The sequence below is a fragment of the Meriones unguiculatus genome, chromosome 8 (genome assembly GCF_030254825.1).
Source record: "Meriones unguiculatus strain TT.TT164.6M chromosome 8, Bangor_MerUng_6.1, whole genome shotgun sequence".
Classification (NCBI taxonomy): domain Eukaryota; kingdom Metazoa; phylum Chordata; class Mammalia; order Rodentia; family Muridae; genus Meriones; species Meriones unguiculatus.
In genome coordinates, this window is record NC_083356.1 from 1,691,339 (window position 1) to 1,712,880 (window position 21,542).

The following is a 21,542-nucleotide window of genomic DNA, read 5'->3' on the forward strand; positions in this document are numbered from 1 at the left end:
TCAAGGAAGGGGCAGCTAAGGAGCTTGGAAGGTTTTCCTGTGGTAGGAGGGGGCAAGGGGTGGCCCTGGAGTCAGGGTTGGTGAACCACTCTCAGAAAGGATTTGCCAGACTGGGGACTGTGGCCTTTATAGACATCATAGAAAATGTCTTTCTAGGCAGACATTTCTAGGCTTGCCTCTGAGAAGCATTTCCCAAGGACTACCCTCCCCAGCTTCACTCTGAAGTCACTTTTTTGCAGGACAAGCTGGCTGAGCCCTGGGTAACCACCCGGTTTGCTGTGGCCGAGCTTTCAGGGCAGAGCACACTCATCCAAGCACAGATCTGTGTCCTTGTGAGTGTCCTTTCCCTGGCCAGGCTGAGTGGGATCTCCTGAAAAATCTACTCCTATTTGCACAACAGAGCAGCACCCTGTCAGCACAGCAGGTGCCTTACTTTCCTTCCACTCAGGGACTCCCTGAAGTCATTTCCAGGGATGAGGAATGGTTAGGAAGCTTGGTATTCAATGGTCAAAGCCAATAGAGGACAGACCTCCACAGGTGGTCCTCTCCACCTGAGCCTGGCAGATTCAGAAGGTGTTCACAGGCAGCAGGTGCCTTCACTGGCCCAGAGAAGAATGGGTGAAGAATGGAGGGTGCCAGGGGGAGGCTCTCCCAGGGCTGCGGGTGGCAAAGCGGCAGCAGAGGAAGCTGGGCATCCTGCGAGCAGGGCTGAGAATGGCCAGACCTCAGCCGGGTGACGAGGTCTACGGAGGGAAGGGTGCAAGCTGGGGAGCACCACTGTGGGTTGGTGGTTTTATCGTGCACCCGAGATATAAGCATGAAGGCAACCATAAGCAGGAGCTAGATGCCCAGACAAACAGAGCAGGAAGGAGCTCCAACAGTCAGTGAATTTGAACTTCCATTCTAGACAAGAAAGCGGTCCTCTTCCCGGTTCCTGTTCCGCAAAGTGGGGAGCTTTGAAGGGTAGAGAAACTCTGAGAGGTAGAGAGGAGGTAAGGCAGAGCAGGTGGCAGGGTTTTCTGACTTTACCAGTGACCTGCATCTCAATCTTTGAATCCCCAGATCTCCAGGCCTCCCACGGAGACAGCCGGCTCCCTCCAGCTGCTTTCTCCCTCCAGCTGCTTTCATGCTGGACTTCCAACATCCCAAAGCGGCCTTGAATGTTAGCACAGACAGATTCAGACTGAGGCTTTCAGAGGCTACAACTGGACAAGAGGCAAGCTTTCCAGAGGGTTCTTGTTTCCTCTTGAGCAGAGCAGACTCACTAGAATCTGGTCACAGTCTCTCCACCCCCCACCCTATTTCCATCAGGTTCAAAGATGGATTTGTCAGGTTCTGGGCTTTAAAGGCTGAGAGGTCCAGGCAAGACTGTGTGCATTCCATTTTCACAGATGACAAGGACAGGGATTTATTTACACAGTGACGATGGGAAGGTTTTCAGAACACCTACTCCCTGTAGTGGAAATTTTGGTTTCTTTAAGAACTCAGTTATGTTATGTAAATATGTTTTTGTTTTAATTCCAAGTGTGGGATTTTAGTTTGGGCTTTAGTTTGTCCACAGCTGATAATTGCCTCCTGCGGGATGTGGTCTTTGCCAGCTGGTAACGGCCTGCTTTCTGCCCCCTTGCCCCACTAACCTTCTCTCTCTTACCTAGGGTTGAAGGGTTGGTAGAAGGGAGATGGAGGCCTAAACATGCCAAATAAAATAGAGTTTAGAAAAGAGCACAGCAAGCCCATCATTTTCTGTTTATAATGTCCTGTGTAAATTCAGCTGGGTCTTTTGCTTGCCCCTTCTCATTAGCTTTCGCTAGGAGGAGTCGCACACTCAGCTGTGACTTGGGCCTCACCCTGGGGTGCAGTGCCCGGCAACATCAGGAGATCGTTTTTCCTCCCAGACTTTATTTCTTTATCATTTCAGGGGTCAGACTGAGAACTCTGAAGGCAAGGATAGTCTGTGTGCCCCTGTGTGTCCTCCATTTCCCCAGACAATGTTTGGAACTCAGAGTCAGTGAGGAGGCTTAGACCTGTCTGAGCATGAGTGTGAGCATGCGACGCCCCAAGTCCTTCTCATTCTGTTTAGCCGAGTGTCTCAGGCTAGGGGCTGTGACTGGTGCAGGGTAGGGACTGTGTTTCGGCACAGGGAGATAAAGGTGGATCGTCCTGCAGGAAGATCCCAGTCTAGGGATGGATGGGAACTTGCAAGCAGCTGCTCATGCAAAGTGGGGTACAGTTAGCAGTGGCTACTCTAGGTCCTGTTGTGTAAGTCAAAGTCTTTTGGATGCTCATTTAAAACACAGTCTTAGTTGCAGTCGGAGTTGGGAGGATCCTGGAAATCCCCTGATTAATAAGCTCCAGGTGCGCCAAGGCTGGGGCCTGGGAACTGCACTCCGCTGGTTCTCTGGTGGGCTCATTTTCTGGTACTTTGAAATTCAGTAGGCGCTTAGTAAAAACCAAAGCAAACCAAAACAAAAGGATTGCATGAGAGAATATAGAGCCTCTGGTACATTTTAACAATTTAACAATTTAGAGTCTTGGTTTACACATTTATAAAACAATAAAATGTATCTCTTTACGGGGCTGTTAGAAAGATAAACACAATGAAAATGTGAAACGTCTTCCTACCCCTTAGGGCCTGGGCCCTCACACATGCAGCCCTGTGCTCCTTACTGTTGTGAGAGAGTATTGTGAGGCTGGGAGGGTTTCAGATGAAACCAGTGCCTGGTTCAAATCCAGGCAGTAAAGGCTATGCAGGATTAACGACAAGATGATACCAGCTCCACATAAAGTCTTCCAGAAGACAGAAATAGCCATTACCTTGCATCTTGCTTTATAGAACCACAGCAAGACATTGTAAAACAGCTAGACATGTTTACATGTCTCAAAACACAGATTCCAAAGTTCTCAAGAAGAGATGAGCAAATCTGATTTAGGAATATGTGAAAAGGATACATCATGCTGTGGGAGGCTTGTCCAGAAATTAAAAGCTGGCTCACAGTAAGACTCAATTACTGGGTTCACTCTACAGAACCGAAAAACCAAGCCAAGCCAAGCCAAACCAAGCCAAGCCAAGCCAAGCCAAGCCATATTTGCTGTATTGTTATATTGTAGAAGAAAACCATCTGAACAAATGCAGACTCACTTGATAAAACTGAGCATTCATTTATTTAAAAATTAGGCAGACAGTACAGTGTGAACAAACAAGACAGCTGGGACTTTCTGGAAAACTCCCTGGCAGGTGGACTTTGGACTCAGCTTTTGAATTTTAACTGCATTCTTTGGCTTGCCATCTCCCCCAACAGATTTTGGATTGTAAAACTTCCACAGTCACTCGGGGCAGATAACACATACCGCGCCCCCCCCACAGAGAGATAGAGAGAGAGAGAGAGAGAGAGAGAGAGAGAGAGAGAGAGAGATATTTTTTTCTTATAGCAAACATTAAATGTTGAAAGTCTTAATGCTTTTCCTATAAGACTGGGAACAGGTATTGATCTAACGTAGCATTATGCTGGAGGTTCCAAAAAGTACAAGAAATATAAGCCATAGAGGTTGGAAGGAGGAAACAGGACTGATTTTATCTCTGTGTCAGTGCTGGTGTTTATACAAAGTCCCAAAGAAGTCGGCTAGTATTGACTAGCATGCCTGTGCTATGTTGGCTCATGCAAATGCTGGTGATATTTATAACTTGGTGCTTTCCAAATATGTTATTGCTTTCCATTGAGAAACACTGTAGGAGGTGCTGCCCAAAAGCCCAAGGGCTCACCAGCTCCACACAGGCCGCTCCACGTGCGTCTCCTCGGGCACTTACAGATCTAGTCCTTGATTCAAGTCTACTCGTGTGCATTGAGCATACAGCCTGTTGGCATAGGTTCAAATCCTGCTTCCATCACTGGGCTAGCTGAATTATTTTGGAAAAGCGCTTAATCTCCTGAACCTTAGTTTCCACTTCTGAAAAAGACATTACTAGTGACTGCCTCCTAGTGCTGTCAGGAGGGTTAAGAAGCTTAGAACAATTCTCCTGGCCAAGAACCTAACAGCCCTGGAATACAATGATCTGACGATGTTCCGTGGCTGCGGACGGGGAACGGAATAGACAAATATTTACCTTTGTAAAATGTCAGCGGCGAGGGTTACCACCATAGGGCGGGGAGATGGCTCACAGTTAAAAGCACTGGCCACTCTTCCAGAGGACTCAGGTTTGAGTCCTAGCACCCACTTGTCAGCTCACGGCTATCTGTCACCCTAGCCCTTTGGCATCCGGCATGCACACATACAGAGACATGCCGAGAAAGTACTCGTATACACAAATAAATGAAAAATGCTTAACAGCTAACACTGTTTCCATCCCCTGAAAGCTTTTGTATTGTTTTGTTTTTTGGTTTTTTGAGACAGGATTTCTGTCTGTGGTCATGACTGTCCTAGACCCTCTTTGTAGACCAGGCTGGCCACAAACTCACAGAGATCCACCTGCCTCAGTTCCTGGAGCGCTGGGATTACAGACATGCGCCACTGTGCCTGGCTTCCCCTGAAAGTTTTAAATAACACCCTGTTTATGTAGCCAGAACTGCTGTCTTTATCGCTCCATTTGACAGACGCTAAAAACCGAGGCTGAGACTCTCACACACAGCCACAGAACTAGAGCGTGCAGAACTGGACCTGGACACTGTGGCCCCGAGGCCACGCCTCTCCTCATGTCCGCTGCACTTGGCTGTCTTTGCATCTGTGTGGATCTCCTCCCGTGGCCAGGTTAGAGGCATTCATGTGGAAAGTGGGCTTCACACAGAGCCCGGCTGAGTAGGGAATTCTAACTCGGAATTAGGAGACCTTACCTGGATCCACAGGAGAGCAGCTGGGAGAGGTTGCACCGACCCCGCCAGGTGTGTTATCTCAAGGTGGGCGCAGTCTCAGGGGAGAGAGAAGAAGCAGCCGCGTAGGAGTCTGTACTTTCCTGGCCCTCGGAACTGGTGGATAAAAAAGCCCAAGCCCAGAATTCCACTCAGGCAGCTGGACAAACAGCTACCGAGAGACCCAAAGAGACCCAAAGGGCCCTTGGTCTGCCCTGTTACACTCCCCTCCTCTCCTTGTATGTGCACATCTGTGTGTGCGCACACACACACACACACGTAGATCAGATGTAAACCATGGGTGTTGTTCCTCAGGAACTGTCTGCCTTCTCTTTGGAGACAGTCTCTCCTTGGGGCTAGGGGCTCGCCAGTTAGATGAGGCTGGCTGGCCAGAGAGCTCAAAGATCCACCCACCTGTCTCCCTGGCACTGAAATTACAAGCATACACTAGCACGGCATCTGGGACTCAAAGCCAGGTTTTCCTTTGTACAGCAAATACTTTACTGGATGAGTTATCTGCCCAGCCCCAACTTTCTGTTTCCTAAGTATGATTCCTCGCGCAGCAGAACCAGGTGCTGTTGACCGGGTAGGAATCACTGCAGCAAATGGATGCCAGGACCGACACAGGAGCGTGGCGCTGACCTTCCAGAGCTGTGCCAGCATCCTCAGGGAGCAGGCAGAGCAGCAGCAGAGTGGATGCTGACGTCTCTGAGGCAGCGTCGATGGAGTAGGAGTGCCAGTCTAAGCATGCAAGAAGAGCCAGGGCCTAGAATTAGCCTTTTGCCATGAATCCTGGGCACTGCCCTCTTTGAGTTTCTTCTTGTGACTTGGTTTCTTGTGCTTGCACATTCAGGGTCTCAAGAGAGAAATCAGTAGAAATAAATGTGTTAGGTGGCTTTTCCTGGAAAAGTACAAACATCTATTCATCCCAGCTGGTCCACCAGCAACAGACCAGAGAAACAGTCCCACCCAAGCCTAGCTCGGTGAACAAGTAGGTTTATTTGGTTTACTTATGGGGGCATGGGTGATTCAAAGGCAGCTGCACCGCAGAAAAGCCCACCCCTCATGAGTGACGATTTGTGAAAGCTGGAGCTCTAGAGCACTCGGCACAACATGTGGAGAGCTTGGTTGCTCAGGTAGTTTCTTCTCTCTCCAGCAAGTGTTACTGCTTACATAACCTTGGGAAAGACACTTTGAATCCTGTAAGCATCAGGAGCTTCCTGAACCTGCGATTTTCATTTACTTCATGGGCCTTCTAAGTTTTATTTACTTCCTGAATCCTTTCTTTTCTTTCTTTCTTTCTTTCTTTCTTTCTTTCTTTCTTTCTTTCTTTCTTTCTTTCTTTCTTTCTTTCTTTCTTCTCTCTCTCTCTCTTTCCCTTCCTTCCTTCCTTCCTTCCTTCCTTCCTTCCTTCCTTCCTTCCTTCCTTCTTTTATTTTTGAGACAAGGACTAACATTTAGCCCTAGCTGACCTGAAACTCTCAGAGATTAATTTGCTTTTCTGCCTAAGTGCTAAGATTAAACGTGTGTGCTACAATGCTTGATTACTTCCGGAATCTTTTTTATTTTTTAATATCATTTTTTATTTATTACAATTTATTCATTTTCTATCCTAGCTGTAGCCCCACCCTTGTCCCCTCCCTCACTCCCTCATCTCCTCCCATGCCCCTTCCCCAGTCCACTGATAGGGGAGTCCTCCTCCCCTTCCATCTGACCCTAGCCTATCAGGTCTCATCCGGACTGGCTGCATTGTCTTTCTCTGTGGCCTGATAAGGCTGCTCCCCCCTCAGGGGAAGGTGATCAAAGAGCCAGCCACTGAGTTCATGTCAGAGACAGACCCTGTTCCCTTTATTAGGAAGCCCATTTGGAGACAAAGCTGCCATGGGCTACCTCTGTGCAGGGGTTCTAGGTTATCTCCATGCATGGTCCTTGGTTGGAGTATTAGTCTCAGAAAAGAACTCTGTGCCCAGATTTTTTACTTACTGAATCTTAATGAGCCCCTCAATCTTTCACAGTATTCTCTGAGCTTTGGAGAGGATAATACAGGTTTGGTTATTTTCTTCCCTCTATGGGTAACGGTTGGGCTATTATGCTACAGCAACCGCCTATCAGTAAGAGCTTGACCAGTCTCTGTGGTACCGCCTAACACAAAACTAAGTAGTTGAGGCCAACCAATTGCGTTAACCTGTGGGTTCAACACGGATGCTCAAGAAGTATCTACAGGACTATTACATCCATTTACCAATGACTGTGGCCTTGTCACCCTCTCTTTTTTCCTGATTTCTGGAACCACGACATGTGGGTTCCCTCTTGTGCCCAGGCCTTAAATGCCAACAGAAAACGGTTGCACCCATGACAGTCAACAGTCATGTGACTATTTCGTCTGTGGGTATGTCTTGCTTGGTCCAGTAGCACTTGGTCCAGTAGCACTCAGGGTTCAGAGCTGGAAAGGACTGCTGGTGGCGATTCTCCCTCTCAGTCTCCGTTGGCACCTTCCATCACCTTCTGCTGGTGGCAGTTCTCCCTCACAGTCTCCGTTGGCACCTTCCATCACCTTGAAAGCCAAAGGGACCTTCCAGCTCAGGCTCAGCTTGCTTTCAGCCCCCTCTGCAGCCAAGCCTGGAGCAGCTTCAACAATGCTGACCCTACTGTCTTAACTCAAACCCACAGGAATAAGGCTCCCAAGCTTTGGGGCATCAAGGGAGGGACCTGGGGTGAGAATACAAAAGTGTTGGTGAACTTTTATCCACTTTATCTGAGTTCTCCTGCCTCTACCTCCTTTCCAGTCCTTCTCCAGCCACACACCTTCCAACCCCCAACACTAGGTAGAAGAGAGAGAAGGTTAGTGGGGAGAAGGGGTGTAGGTCTCTTTATTATTGAGCTGGGTAGGGTCGTCGGGTTCTTTGGGCAATACCAGTCTCAGTCTTCAGTATATCTAGCAGTCCAACCAAACAGCAACAGCAGACACAGCAGAAGGATGAACCAGCAACCTCATGGGGAGCAGCAGCCTTCTTGCTCCTCAGACTTCTTTTCCTCTTGGGGTTTGGGCATTTCTACCCTCTCAGAGTCCTCAGAATTAAACTGTCTGCAGCTGGTGAAGATCACACCCATCTCTAAGCCTGCACCGAGGCGATCATAGTTCACAGCTGTGGACAAACTAAAAACAGCCCCATATCCCACACTGGGATTTAAACGAAAACATATTTACGTAACACAACTCAGTTTTTAAAGAAACCGAAACTTCTACTACACAAAGGCTGGAACCAAGAGGTCTTGCATAGCTGATAGCGTATGTCAAGCAAGTTTATTAAGAAGTACCGCATCTATTTGCCGGGGAATATGTGCCAACGTCAGCAGAAAGCTAAAATCAAGCAATGCTGGCAAAGGGAACACAGGGCACCCCAGACACAATTGTCTTAGGACTGATAGCCACAGCCCTTGGCTGCTGAGGAGGGGAAGCCAGGTTCCCAGGAACCCAAAGCTTAACTCCTTCAAGGCCTTCTCCCAGCTCCAGACTGAATCTTGCCAGTTCTGCCCCTGGGCAAGGACACAGTTCCAAACCATATATTTGTTCATCATCGAAGGAAGTCAAGACAGGAACTCAAGCAGGACAGGAGCTGAGGCAGGAGCTGAGGCCGAGGCCATGGACGGTGCTGCTTCCTGGCTTGCTCCTCATGGCTTGCTCAGCCTGCTTTCTTAGAGAAGCCAGGGCCACCAGTCCAGGGATGGACCACAATGAGCTGGTCCTTCCCTACCAATCAGTAATTAAGAAGGTGCCCTACAGGGTTGCCAATACAATGGAGGCATTCTCTCAACTGAGAGCCCTTCCTCTCAGATGATGTTGGCTTGTGTCGAACTGACACAAGACCAGCCTTTCCCTTCTCCTCAGAGCCTCTGGGAAAGCTGTGGATCACCCTGGATGCCAGCACTCTCTGGTTTTGGCTTGCAAGCATCAGCAGCATGTCTGGTGGGCAGAACCCTCCTAAACCACAATCGCTTCCCATGAAACGTCGAACCTCATCCGTTGCTGCTCCTTCTGCAGGGCCGCCACGCACCTCTTCATGCCTGGTGTTTTCAGCTTGACTCATGTCAAGCTTGCGCTCATCTCAAGGGATGCAGAAAGGACACGGAGGAAGCAGACACATCGCCCACACAGTTGGCAGAGTGTAGTGTGAAGCAGGGTCCAGGGCTGCGGCCCTCTCATCCAGTTCTCATGCTGTGGTGACCCCCAACCATAAAATTACTTCACGGCTGCCTCATCACTGTAATTTTGCTACTGATACGAATCGTAATGTGTATATCTGATATATGACCTCCAAAGGGGTCGTGACCCCCACTCTGAGAACCATTGGTTCAGCACAGCCGGCTGCTCCACGAAGTCGAGCCTTGGCTGTCGGTGGGGAGGTCCTGGCCTGGCCTGTGAAGGCTGTCCACCTGCTGTCCCCACTCCTCCACATGTGTCTATCTAACAAGCTGCTCACTAAAATCATCCTTTCTGGCCATTTAAAAAATACTAACTCTAGTTGTGCCTGGGTATTGTTCCCATCCCTGCTCAGAGATGGATGGCTGAGAAGGTGTTCGGCATTTGCCAGAAGGATGTGGGTTTTGGCTTCTGTGCTCACATCGGCATCAGGACACCACTGGCTTCATCCTCATGCATTCTGTCTCTCCACCCAGGAGTTTGGTTAGGGTGAGACCTTTATGGCCAGCGAGAAAAGACAAAGACTGCCAAAGGCCATTGCTGATTCCTTCTGTGATCCCAAAGAGCCATTTTGTATAAAGAAAGGAAGGAAGGCTGAATCTGCTTGGTACAATGATGCCAGGGGCACTTCCCGGCCGTGCATCGGAACAGTTCTATCAGGCAGTCAGCCAGTGGGAGGCTTCGGTTTAATGAGGAAATTGCTAGAATTGCTGCCTAGAATTCCTGAATTGAGGGATCTAGGGCTAGCATAGCACCTGAGTATTCAGCCTTAGACGTCTGCGAAATGACTGGGTGGACGCGTGGGCTGAGGAAGTGGCAGCTGGCCACTGGGTGGACAGATGAAACTGCTTGTGCGGCTCTGAGTGTGGGGTCAGGAGACCAAGAAGGGAGTCCTTGCCGAGCAGGCCCGCGCTTCTTAGGAGACTTTCGTCGTCTGGGATTCTTGCGGGATTTATTAAATGTTTGCCAGAGGAACGAAGCCCTCCACTTTCCACGCCTCGGCTTTTCCGCTTACCAAGTGTGGATCATCACCCTTCCCTGCGGACTGAGTGGGTGGAATCAGCTGTGTGCCAGGAGCTCTCCACACTGCAGACGCTGGACTGGCGTCAACCGGCGTCAGCGGTGGCTGCAATCGGCACGTTAAGTTGATAAGACTAAGATAACAGGCACCTGGCCAGCACAGGGGACCCAGGGATCCACGTGGAGGCAGGACACGAGGCTCCCCACCACAGGGTGGGGCCTGGCTGTGGATTCCCATCCTGTGTCCCGGCAGGTGAGCCGTGAGAACTGTCTCTGGCAGCCCTGGGAAGCCAGGCCTTGGGGCGTCGTAACCACATGAAAGCAGCTCGGCCAGGGTCCCTGAGGCAGATGATCTGACGCGGGCACAGGTGGGAGATTTCTCAGAGATGACACTGTCAATTACCGTCTCCTCCAGCTTTCCTACCGCCCCAGCCCTCTGGAGAAGGACAGCGAGGACCATGACAAGCTTCCTAGCCAAGATCTTCCTGGGGAATATATGGCCGGTTAATTACCCCGTGCTAATAAGATAAGACTCAATTACATGCAGAAGACCTGCAAGCCCAGCACTTTGGGGTTTTCAAGTCACCCCATGTCTCTGATTTTGATAGGAGAAAATGATTTCCTCCTCAAAGGCAAATTAAACCCACCAATTAGGACAATTGTTCTGTTGAGCTCTATAAAGGGGAAGGCCAAGATCACAAGGTGGTCAACACTCAGCCTCTTCCGTGCCGGCACGCGTCTTGTTTCCACTCTGTGGCTTCTCCGAGATGAACCGCCAATTCACCTGCAGGCCGGGAGCTGGCGGCAGGGGCTTCAGCGGCTGCTCGGCAGTGCTGTCTGGGGGCAGCGCCTCCTCCTACCGGGCAGCGGGCAAAGGGCTCAGCGGGGGCTTCAGCAGCCGGAGTCTCTACAGCCTGAGGGGCGCCAGGAGCATCTCCTTCAATGTGGCCAGCGGCAGCGGGCGCACAGGGGGTTATGCGTTTGGCCGGAACCGGGCCAGCGGCTTCGCAGGCAGCATGTTTGGCGGTGTGGCTCTGGGGCCTTCAAATACATCCCCATGCCTGCCCAGCGGCATCCACCAGGTCATTGTCAACAAGAGCCTCCTGGCCCCCCTCAATGTGGAGCTGGACCCCGAGATCCAGAAGGTGCGCACCCAGGAGCGGGAGCAGATCAAGGCCCTGAACAACAAATTCGCCTCCTTCATTGACAAGGTAGGACTGCAGAGGCTAAGTATCTCCTCTCCTCTTCCACCTTCGCCATCCTCAGAGGCTTCCTGCTCCTTCCTCCTCCACCTTCAACGTCCTCAGGGGCTTCCTAGCTGGAGACAGGAGGATGGGACCCCTTCCCAGGATACAGACACACCACAGGACAGAGCAGAGAGTAGCAGACAGTACCCTGGGCACCAGGGCTGAGGGAGGGACAGGACCAAAGGCCTGTGAAAATATGAGAGAGCTTCATTTGGAAGGTGTCTAGGGGCAGAGGCAGTGAGACTTAGAATGCAGGTAGAGGAGAGGCCGCAGGAGCCTTGGGAGGTGCAGGATGATGAGCCTGTGCAGTCTGCATTTCAAGCAGCCCTCTAGGTAGGCGAGTCTTGAGCAAAGGAAACTTCCAGGGGGAAACCAGAGAGGGCTCAAGGTTGATGGCTTTCAGATAGGCTGCGGAAGGCCATGACAATGAGGGAAGGAGCAGGCCAAACAAACTAGACCACCAGGCCCCAATGAGCCTGGAGGTATTTGGGGGGCATTTTCTTTTCCCAGAGCTTACCTCTGAAGGTCACATAGCCGATCAAAACCCATCTTTTCCTCTGAAAAGAAAGTTTCCCATCCCGTCCTCTCTGTTGATTGTGGGGTGGGCTCAGGTGTCTGTGGGTCTGGGTTCCAGGTCGTGTGGGTCTGGGCTCCAGGTGTCTGTGGGTCTGGGCTCCAGGTGGTGTGGGTCTGGGCTCCAGATGGCTGTGGGTCTGGGTCCAGGTGGCTGTGGGTCTGGGCTCCAGGTGGCTATGGGTCTGGGTTCCAGGTGGCTGTGGGTATGGGTTCCAGGTGGCTGTGGGTCTGGGTTCCAGGTGGCTGTGGGTCTGGACTCCAGGTGTCTGTGGGTCTGGGTTCTAGGTGCGCTTCCTGGAGCAGCAGAACCAGGTGCTGGAGACCAAGTGGGAGCTGCTGCAGCAGCTAGACCTGAATAACTGCAGGAAGAACCTGGAGCCTGTGTATGAGGCCCACATCAGCAGCCTGCAAAAGCAGCTGGACACACTGTCTGGGGACAGAGTACGGCTGGACTCAGAGCTGAGGGGCATGCGGGACGCGGTGGAGGACTGCAAGAAGAGGTCAGTGGGAATACTATGTGGGCTAGCTGATTCCTGGGGCTTTCTAAGAAGGTCCTGGGGCTTTTGTGCGTGCCCTCAGGGGGCCATAATTTGGGTAGAACAAGCCACCTGAGCTCAGCTGGTGGAGCTGGTGGCCGAGAGCCTTTATGGGCTTAACCCAGCAGGCTGGACTGTGGCTACTGCTGGGCAGTGCCAGCGAGGCCCTTGAGGGCAGCCTTCTTCATGTGTGGCCTCCCATGCCCTTCCAGAGAGCCATTGTGTGTGCCCAACACAGAACTCCAGTTCCTAAGCTCACCCAGGTGCCCCAAGTTCCAAGGAAACTCAGGCAGGAGGTGGAATTCCTATAGGGCTTCTCTCATTTTCACTGGGTCCTGGAAACCCATCTGAGCCATATTCTTTCTTGACCTGAGTAGGGGTAGCTCTGGCTACCCACCTCAGGCTGGAGTGGCATTGTTGGCAAGGGTGTCAGGCAGGCAGTGCTGTTTCTGCTGGCAGAGCCCTGTTTCTGTGATCTGGATGCTGAGAAAGAGGAGGAAACCTCCACTCAGCCACAGGCATCAGAAGAACCCTAGACCTGAACCCTCCAGCCACCGGGTCTCTACTGAGAGCTCAGCCCAACAGCCCTACCGAGCTGAGCTGGACAGCTGAAAACTGGCTTAATGACCACAGCTCAGACCCCCTGCATTTCCCATCGAGAACCCACAGCTGTAGGTGCCCACACACTGGCCCCCGAGCCCCGCTCACCAATGCTTCCCTACAGGTACGAGGAAGAGATAAACAAACGCACGACTGCGGAGAATGAATTTGTGGTGCTTAAGAAGGTAAGGGGTGAGAGGGGCCTCAGTGCCCCAAGGTGGGTGCAGGGGGAAGAGGGGTGGGGGGGCAGTTTGGCCTGCACAGCCCAGAGAGGGCCGGCAGCCCCAGAGACGGAGGCCAGTCATGTCCACCACGGACCCTGGTGATCTATGGACATAGATCGCTTTGCCAGAACTAGAGTCCCGCTGCGGATAGTCAGGCCCAGCTTATGCCAGAGTGCACAGGACTATGGGAAGGGCCAAGTCCTGCTTCTAACCCTTCTCATCTCTGACAAGTCACTGTGGGGAGGAACGGGTTCTGTACCCGGCCTTGGAAGAAGTTCTCACAGTGAGTCTGGGCTGAGGTCAAGTTCCTACCCCTGGGGTCTTGAGTCTCCTCCTGGGGCAGGCAGCTGCAGGATAGGGCTTCTGTAAGACTCGTCAGTGCAGGTGTCTGGGTCTCCCTCAGGATGTGGATGCAGCGTACATGAGCAAGGTGGAGCTACAGGCCAAGGTGGATGCCCTGGACGCCGAGATCAAATTCCTCAAGTGTCTGTTTGAGGGGGTAAGGCCTCCCCTCCCCCCTGGCTTTGGATTCAGGAGGGACTTGTTTATCAGTCAGCTCGAGAGCCCTGGACCCCTCCAGTGTTTGGGTGCTGAGGGCTTTGCGTTCCCAGGCCAGTGATAGCTGGGCAGGCGGCTTCCCTTCACTTTCCTGGCTCCTGCCCCCTCTTGGGGTGAATACATGGATTTTCTTCTCAGTTGGCAGTCTTTCACCGTGGTGTTGAAACCTTCAGCTCTGTTCTTTCAGAGAGCTGCTCTGCATGTACCTGTCTGGGATAGCCTGGGGTCATCCTGTGGGGCCATCCTGTTGTCACCTTTCCCTGTCACGCATTCTTGTGCCTCTGCAGGAGATTGCCCAGATGCAGTCCCACATCAGCGACACGTCCGTCATCCTCTCCATGGACAACAACCGCAGCCTGGACCTGGACAGCATCATCGCCGAGGTCCGAGCTCAGTACGAGGAGATCGCCCTGAAGAGCAAGGCGGAGGCTGAGATGGTGTACCAGACCAAGGTGGGTGTAAAGGAATCTGGTTAGGTCTGCCTTTCTCTGCTCCATGACTTAACACAGGCCCAGCTTGCTGGTAACACCACACCGACCTTGGCACCTCGGGGAGCAAGAAGGGAGAAGAGTACTCTGTCTTTGGGTTCCCTCAGACCTGTGGCAGCCATTGCAGGGTGCAAACTGCAAGAGGCATGAGAAGCATCCTAATGCAGGGCTGGCTGGGATGGGGCAGGGCCTGCTGTCTGGAGGGAGTGAGCTCCGAGGTGCGTGGGGAAGGGGAGCGGTTGGCCCTTTAGCTCTGTCATTATGGTAAATCACAGGTCTCTTTCTGGTGATCTGGGATCAAGTCCATCTCCAAGGAAGAAGAGGGCGGCACTCTGCATCACATCTTAGCTTCCCTGATAGGTGTAGGCGGGAGGGTGACTCAGATAATCTGGTTCCTCTGATCATGATGGTAACTTTCTAATTGCTCCTTGCTGTTCGCTGGGCACTTTCCCTAGGGAAATGACCCCTCCCCCAGACCTTATCACTCCTTACATCTCCTTCGCAGCCTGGGATGGAGAGGTTTAGCCTGTTGGGGAAGGGTTAGCCATCAGGGCCTAAGGGACAGCACAGGCCTGGGCTTCTTGGGGATGGCTTAGACTGGCCCCGGTTCCTTCCCCATCTATTCTCCTAAGCCAGGGTTGAGAATGGCCGCTTAGCCCCTGTGGGCTGTCAGGACCCAGCACTCAAAGCCAGGCTGTCTCCTCCACACTCCTTCCTGGAAGAAAAAGAGGAGCCTCACAACTGTGGTTTTCTGTATGGGTCGTCGGCACCTCCACCTCTCCACAGGCTTAGGGACAGGGATGCCACCACTGCTGGCCACGTTGTTGCGAGGCCGTTTTCACCATCGCCATTTAAAGATGGTGCAGGAGATGTGCCAAGAGTGTTTAGTAAATAAGGGCTGATGGTGCCGCTGAGTCTGGGGCACTGGCTGGGGTGCCAAAGTGGATCAGGGCTGAAGGTTCAGGGGTGGAAGGTAGGGGCAGAGGGGAGGGGTCAAGGCAAAACTTCACTCCAGAGTGCCAAAGACCACAGCTGTTCTGTTTTCCCTTTAAGTCGAATTCTAGGACTGTACTGGGTTCCCTCTGTTGACTGTTGAATAGGCAACCCCAGGGGCAGGAGGAGACTAAGTCACGGCTGATACCCAGCCTCCTGCCAATCCAACAAGACAGCCCGGAGAGCCTGTGCCCACCTCAGCTAGCTGAGAGAAGGGGAAGAGGAGGGAAACACAGCTGACTGGCTTCTCATTCAGCCAGTCACGTGATCTTCTCTTGAGTACCAGCGAGGCACTGTGCTGTGTACAGAGAATTCAGAAACAAAAGAAAACGTCCATCTACCAAGGAAGGCAGAAAACATGTCCTCTTGGTGCGGCATGTCTGACTTTGGGACCGTAGGATCATGGGGACAGAACCATACCTAGCCAGAAAGCCTTTCTTCCTGGCTGAGCGACAGCTGCTTAAGGAAGATGGCAGGTGTGGGGGAGGTCCTGTGGGGGAGCTCATAGTCCCTCACAGACACAGGAACACGTGAGAGTCACTCCAGGGGAGGATATTTGTCAAAGCTGAGAACCAGATAAATGAAGGCAGTGAGAAACAAGCACCTTGATGCCATGCTAGGAGTTTGAATTTCATCTTCCAAGGGCCACAGGCAGAGAGGTGCATGGTGGGAGACTCATCTCACAGAGATGCAGTGTGGAAGGTGGGACTTCCAAGAGTCCTATGGCCAAGTCTAAGTCTCTGAAGATGAGCCAGGCTTAAGGCAAATGAAAAAAGTCCAGGGACAGATGGTTAAGCATGAGGAGGCTATGAAGGGGGAATGGAGATCCCTTCTCCCCCTTGCCACGCAGCCCTGAGCAAAGGCACCGTTTCTGTGCTAGATTAGGCGCACACAACTCTTAAATCTTCTGTACACTTTGTCACTTCCCTGGCAGTTCCAGGAGCTGCAGCTGGCAGCCGGCCGTCACGGGGATGACCTCAAGCACACCAAGAACGAGATCTCAGAGTTGACCCGGCTCATCCAGAGACTGCGATCAGAAATCGAGAGTGTGAAGAAGCAGGTGAGTGACCAGGGCTCCTGGCAGGGGCCTCCTCTGCCCTAACCCCAGGAGAAGGCTAAGAGGCTTAGAGCCTCCCTGCCCTGCCTCATCCACTTTGGGCTCTGTCCTAGAAACCTCTTCCTCAGAGAAGGCTCAGCTCCTCCCGTTTGCTCCCATCTGAAACCTAGAATCCTTATAGGGCTCCCCACCACATCTACAAGACTGAACAACAAGCTTCCCTGTGGCCAAGTGAAAGTCCTCACTGCCAGATACATCCATGACAGAGTAGGGCTCATCCTCCCATTAGTATGGGGACCAGAGCGGGGCTGGAGACCTCAGATAATCTGGTTCCTCTGATCATGATGGTAACTTTCTAATTGCTCCTTGCTGTTCGCTGGGCACTTTCCCTAGGGAAATGACCCCTCCCCCAGACCTTATCACTCCTTACATCTCCTTCGCAGCCTGGGATGGAGAGGTTTAGCCTGTTGGGGAAGGGTTAGCCATCAGGGCCTAAGGGACAGCATAGGCCTGGGCTTCTTGGGGATGGCTTAGACTGGCCCATCAGAGCTCAGGGGATGCTACCATCAGAGCTCAGGGGATGCTACCATCTGCCCCTCAGTGCTCCAACCTGGAGACGGCCATCGCTGACGCCGAGCAGCGAGGCGACTGTGCCCTCAAGGATGCCCGGGCCAAGCTGGACGAGCTGGAAGGCGCCCTGCAGCAGGCCAAGGAGGAGCTGGCGCGGATGCTGCGTGAACACCAGGAGCTGATGAGTGTGAAGCTGGCGCTGGACATCGAGATCGCCACCTACCGCAAGCTGCTGGAGGGCGAGGAGTGCAGGTGAGAGAACCTTTGCAATCCTCCCTGGATGGCGCTCCCTGCAGTGAGGGATGCAGACATTGGAGGGACCGCAGATGCTTTCCAGTTTAGCCACACACAAATCCCAGAGCGATTTCCAGCCACACAGTAGGGCAGCAATGTCCTCTAAGCTCGCCTTCGGCCTCCAGAGTCCCAGTTTTCAAGTGTCGCCAGCCTCAAGGTCTCGCTGTCCCTCCCTTACAACGCATCCTAAGCTCAGTCCGCACCAACCAGCTCTCCTCCTCCAGCCAAACTGCTGGTTTTCACTGACTTATTTTTAGTGGCATTTCTTTTTTCACTTGGTTATGTAGTTCCAGTTTGCCCATAGAAACATAAAACCTTTTAAGAGAGATGCATTCTTTTCCCTATAAAAGTACTCAGCAGCAATGTAGGCTGCACAGAGTCCAGCCAGTTGGAGGGAAAGGACATAGATCTTTGGCATCTGGAAATCCCGGTGCTTCATTCACTGCTACTTTAGTCGTCTGTCTTCCCCCACCTCTATGGCTCAGGCCTCAGCTACCCAGCAGTCAAGCAAAGGGCTCAGAAGCTGCACAGGCCGTGGTGTTAGCCTGGGAGCCCCAGAGTACAGCCTTTCTCTGTGGTGGGAGGTGGATGGGGGAGGGCAGGAGGGACTGGGAGGCTCCAGCCTCGAGACAGAGGTTGCTAAGTCTTTCTGACTGGGGGGTGGGGGGTGGGGTGGAATGGACCAGCTGGCAATTCTAGGCACTGTCTGGTCCTCAGTGTGTCCTAAGTGTGATGGAGTATATCTGTGCTTTTTCCTGCGCAGGATGTCTGGAGAACACACCAGTGCTGTGAGCATTTGTGAGTATTTCATGTCTGGGGGGGTGGGGGTAGCTCCAGGCAGGCAGCCAGCAAGCACAGTGCTGAGCCGGGGTCTGAGCCAGGGCCTCTGTGGAGCAGCCCGGGTTCCACCTCCGAGCTGCTCCTTCACGGCACAGCCTCTCACAGTTGTGACTTTGCACGGCCATCACTTCCCCAGAGCTGGCATGGAGCCCTCTCCTCTACCCACACCCACACTGTCGCGCATGATGGAGGACAAGGTGCCCGTCCCCTCTGGGAGGAGACACCTGTGCGGCTGTGCGAGCACAGTGTCAGTGATGGCCCCGCAAGGCTCAGCCACGCTCTCTTCAAGGAGGGGGGCCCAGCACAAGCACCCCAATTCCAGCCTCCGTAAGCACAGTGGAAACAGCGTCAGGGCACCTTCTCAGGGTAGACGCAAGAGATCAGCTTATGCTGGGGTATCATCTGTCCGCTGGGGAGGCCTTGCTGTTCCTGGTCCTCTAAGGAAGAACAGGGGCCTGGCTGTGACAGCCGGGCTGCTTCTCTCAATGCTTGCTGTGCTCAGGAGCCAGCGCGTGTCCTTAAATGTGGCATCCGTGTGAGGAGTTTAGGCAGCAAAGAGGTCTTTGAGTGAGTGGGGTGGGGTATTGGAGGGACTTAGGACCGCTTCGGCCATAGACACCCACTGACGCGCCTTCTCCCCTTCACAGCCGTCATCAGCAGCTCTGCGTCTGGGACCAGCGGAGGGGCCGGTTTTGGGTTCGGTAGCACTGGCACCTATGGCTACCGGCCCAGCTCCGTCGGTGGGGGCTACAGCATCCTGTCTGGGGGCTGCGTCACTGGTAGTGGGAATTGCAGCTCCCGTGGAGAGACCAAGACCAGGCTGGGTAGCACCAGTGAGTTTAAGGAAGTTTCAGGAAAGAACATGGCTTTGGGCTCACCCACAAAGAAAACCATGAGATAGACTGACAGCCGGGCGCCCGTTTCTGCCCAGCTGTGGTTTTCTCTGGAGTCTCTGCCGGGAAACCCCTCTGTTTGCCATCGCTCGCTCGCTCGCTTCTTGCCGTTCTTTGCTGCCAACCCCGCTGCCTTTGTCTTTATCAGCCACACCAGGACTCTCAGGTTGAAGCTATCTCATGAATCCTCCTGCCCCAGTGCAAAGGGACCACTTCTCCGAGCCTTCCATATCCTCATGATGGCTCACCTGCACGCCCCTTTCTGGTGGAGCTTCCCTCTAGGCCAATCCTGATCCTCTGCTACCCATTACCATCTGGGCACATGAGACAGGAAGTGTGTTGAAGGACGGTTCTTCGAGAGCCGGCCCAGCCTGCCGCAGCACAGGCCCACAGCTGCATCTGGCACCATCTCCGTTGGTGTCGGGCTGGGAGTCCCCATCCCGTCTGGACCTGGTTCAGCTCCAGTCCTCTGTTCCTGTACCCCACTAATAAACATATAAAACCATGGAAGGTCAGACTACCTCTTTCCTGGAGGAACCCTCATTTCAGGCCACGTCCCTCTGGTATGTGGCATGCTCACTGAGACCTCTGGCATCTGAGGTCTCTCCAGTCCACAGAACCCTGAGTATTGATCTGGGTGACGAGGCCCTGAATAGGCTGGGGACCCCAGCACCACCTGCACTGATACCTAACATTCATCTGTCCACAGCCGACAGGTGTGCCTTCTAAGTCCTGCTTTCCTCAGCTACAGTCAGGATGTACAATGTCTAGCGACATGTAGGCTACAAGGAGAAGTCAAGTGTCTGGCAGCAAGATCTAAAGCCGACCAAGAGGCAGTGGAGAGACAGTTCTGACAAGCTTAGGACTTGATGTTTTCTCAGTAACACCTCGATGGTAGATTCCTCTTTGAAATAAAGACCCAAGTTCTTAATAAAGTTTGTACTGAGTCAAGTATGAGCACGTATGCATGCAGGAATTTACGTGTGTGAACACACATGTGTGTGTGCTTAAGTAGATGATCATTCCAATTACACACAGCACAGTTACGGAGCCCTATGCGCTCAGAGATGTCTCCGGGTCCACGCTGCAGGACAGTGTCAGCTGCAGCACAGGCAAATGCAAGTACGTTCAGGTGCAGACTCGAGAGTGGCATCTGAGCAGGCTCCCTGCAGGCCCAGGGAGAAAACGGACTTCAAGAACAGAGCTAGGAATTTGGAATTCTGGTCCTGCAGCTAATTGGTGATCCTGGGCAAAACCGTCAGCCCGAGTGAGCTTCGTTTCTTCATTCACAAAGCAGGCAGAATGGCGCTTCCGACGTTAGCTGGAGTGAGACCTAAGAGGGGGCACGAGCAATTCCTGGAGTACCAAGTCGAGACAGAAGCTCGCCAACGCTTTGGTTTAAAACCGTGACTTAATTTGCTCACTGAAAGGTGTGTAGGAACTAGGAAAGCGATTCAGTAAATCCATACTTGGAGAGACCGTCTCATTGGGGATTGCGTCGGGTACTTCTCTGATTGCTGCGGACTCATTCCCAGCATAAGCAATGAAGGGAAGAGGGGAAGGAGGGAGAGAGGGCTACAGTCTGCTGCGGCAGGGAAGGCATGGCAGGGAAGGTGGGTGGTCACCATGCTCTTGTAGTCAGGAAGCAGAGAGAAGTGAGAAAGGGCAAAAGGCAGAATGGGGAAGGGAGAGGGAGGAAGCGCTCTTTCTCCTTTTTATGCAGCCAGAGGCCTCAGCCGTTGGGACGCTGCCACTCACGTTCAGTGTTCTCTTCTGTCTTCAAACTTTTCTGGAGAAATTCTCAAAAAACACACCCAGTTATATGTTTCCATGGAGATCTGATTCTAAATCAGATTGACAGTGAAGGTTAAACACCACGAGGACAGTCCAGCCGTGTTCTCTGTAGCCGCAGGGACAAACTCTTGGGGCCGCTGAAGAGTGGTAGCTTGACGGGTTAGAGTCTGTCATGACATGTTCATTCTTTGTATTGGACACTTGGTGGATTTGGACAAACGTGTAATGGTATGTGTTGGGGGTTGGTCTGATGCTTGTATTTTGGTGCTAATTACTGGCCCTCAAGATCTGGTTACTGTCTGGATATACCTATCCTTGTTGTGTGAACCTGCCTGAGACATTACACCGATTAGTTGATTAAAAGGCCTAAAACCTGGGCAGGACAGAATAGGGCAGGCGTGGCTAAGGTTCCCGGGCTTTGGGCAGAAGAGACTCATAGGAAGAAAACAGATGGAAAGGAAGAGAAAAGGAAGGAAGAAGCCATGATGGGTTAGCGTGGAGAAGGAACAATGGGGGCCGGGAGGAAGGACTCCAATCATGGCATAGAACGGCCCAGATGAAGAACACAAGCAAGTATTCATAAGACTATGGATGGAAGACAGCCAGACGAGGATGGTTAAGGCGGACGGCTTTGGATGGGGCTGGGAGGTGGATGGTGAGGTTATTGAGCCGGTGTAGGTGAAATATCTGCCCAGCCCAAGTTAAATAAGGCAATTATAAAATTTAACAGGTGGCTGTGTCTTCTTACTTGTGATATCGGGCTAAATAATACCACCGTGATAATCATAGGGTAAATAATCAACATTTTAC

The 21,542-nt window shown here is 52.4% G+C and overlaps 1 protein-coding gene across 1 annotated transcript; it reads left to right on the forward strand.

Annotated features, from left to right (window-relative positions):
- The first annotated feature begins 10,770 nt into the window (after positions 1-10,770).
- Positions 10,771-19,966, forward strand: LOC110566746 (keratin, type II cytoskeletal 73). Its single transcript, XM_021664655.2, has 9 exons — positions 10,771-11,273; positions 12,171-12,385; positions 13,146-13,206; positions 13,649-13,744; positions 14,091-14,255; positions 16,219-16,344; positions 16,943-17,163; positions 17,969-18,003; positions 18,693-19,966. Exons 1-9 carry the CDS (start codon positions 10,830-10,832, stop codon positions 18,944-18,946), a joined length of 1,617 nt encoding a protein of 538 aa, XP_021520330.1. The 5' UTR covers positions 10,771-10,829; the 3' UTR covers positions 18,947-19,966.
- The last annotated feature ends 1,576 nt before the right edge of the window (positions 19,967-21,542 follow it).

Bases quoted from the DNA above. Each gene is read 5' to 3' on its own strand.
- LOC110566746 (XM_021664655.2), top strand. From the start codon at position 10,830: ATGAACCGCCAATTCACCTGCAGGCCGGGAGCTGGCGGCAGGGGCTTC. The intron at 11,274-12,170 runs GTAGGACTGCAG...TCTGGGTTCTAG, and splicing joins TCGCCTCCTTCATTGACAAG to GTGCGCTTCCTGGAGCAGCA. The intron at 12,386-13,145 runs GTCAGTGGGAAT...GCTTCCCTACAG, and splicing joins GTGGAGGACTGCAAGAAGAG to GTACGAGGAAGAGATAAACA.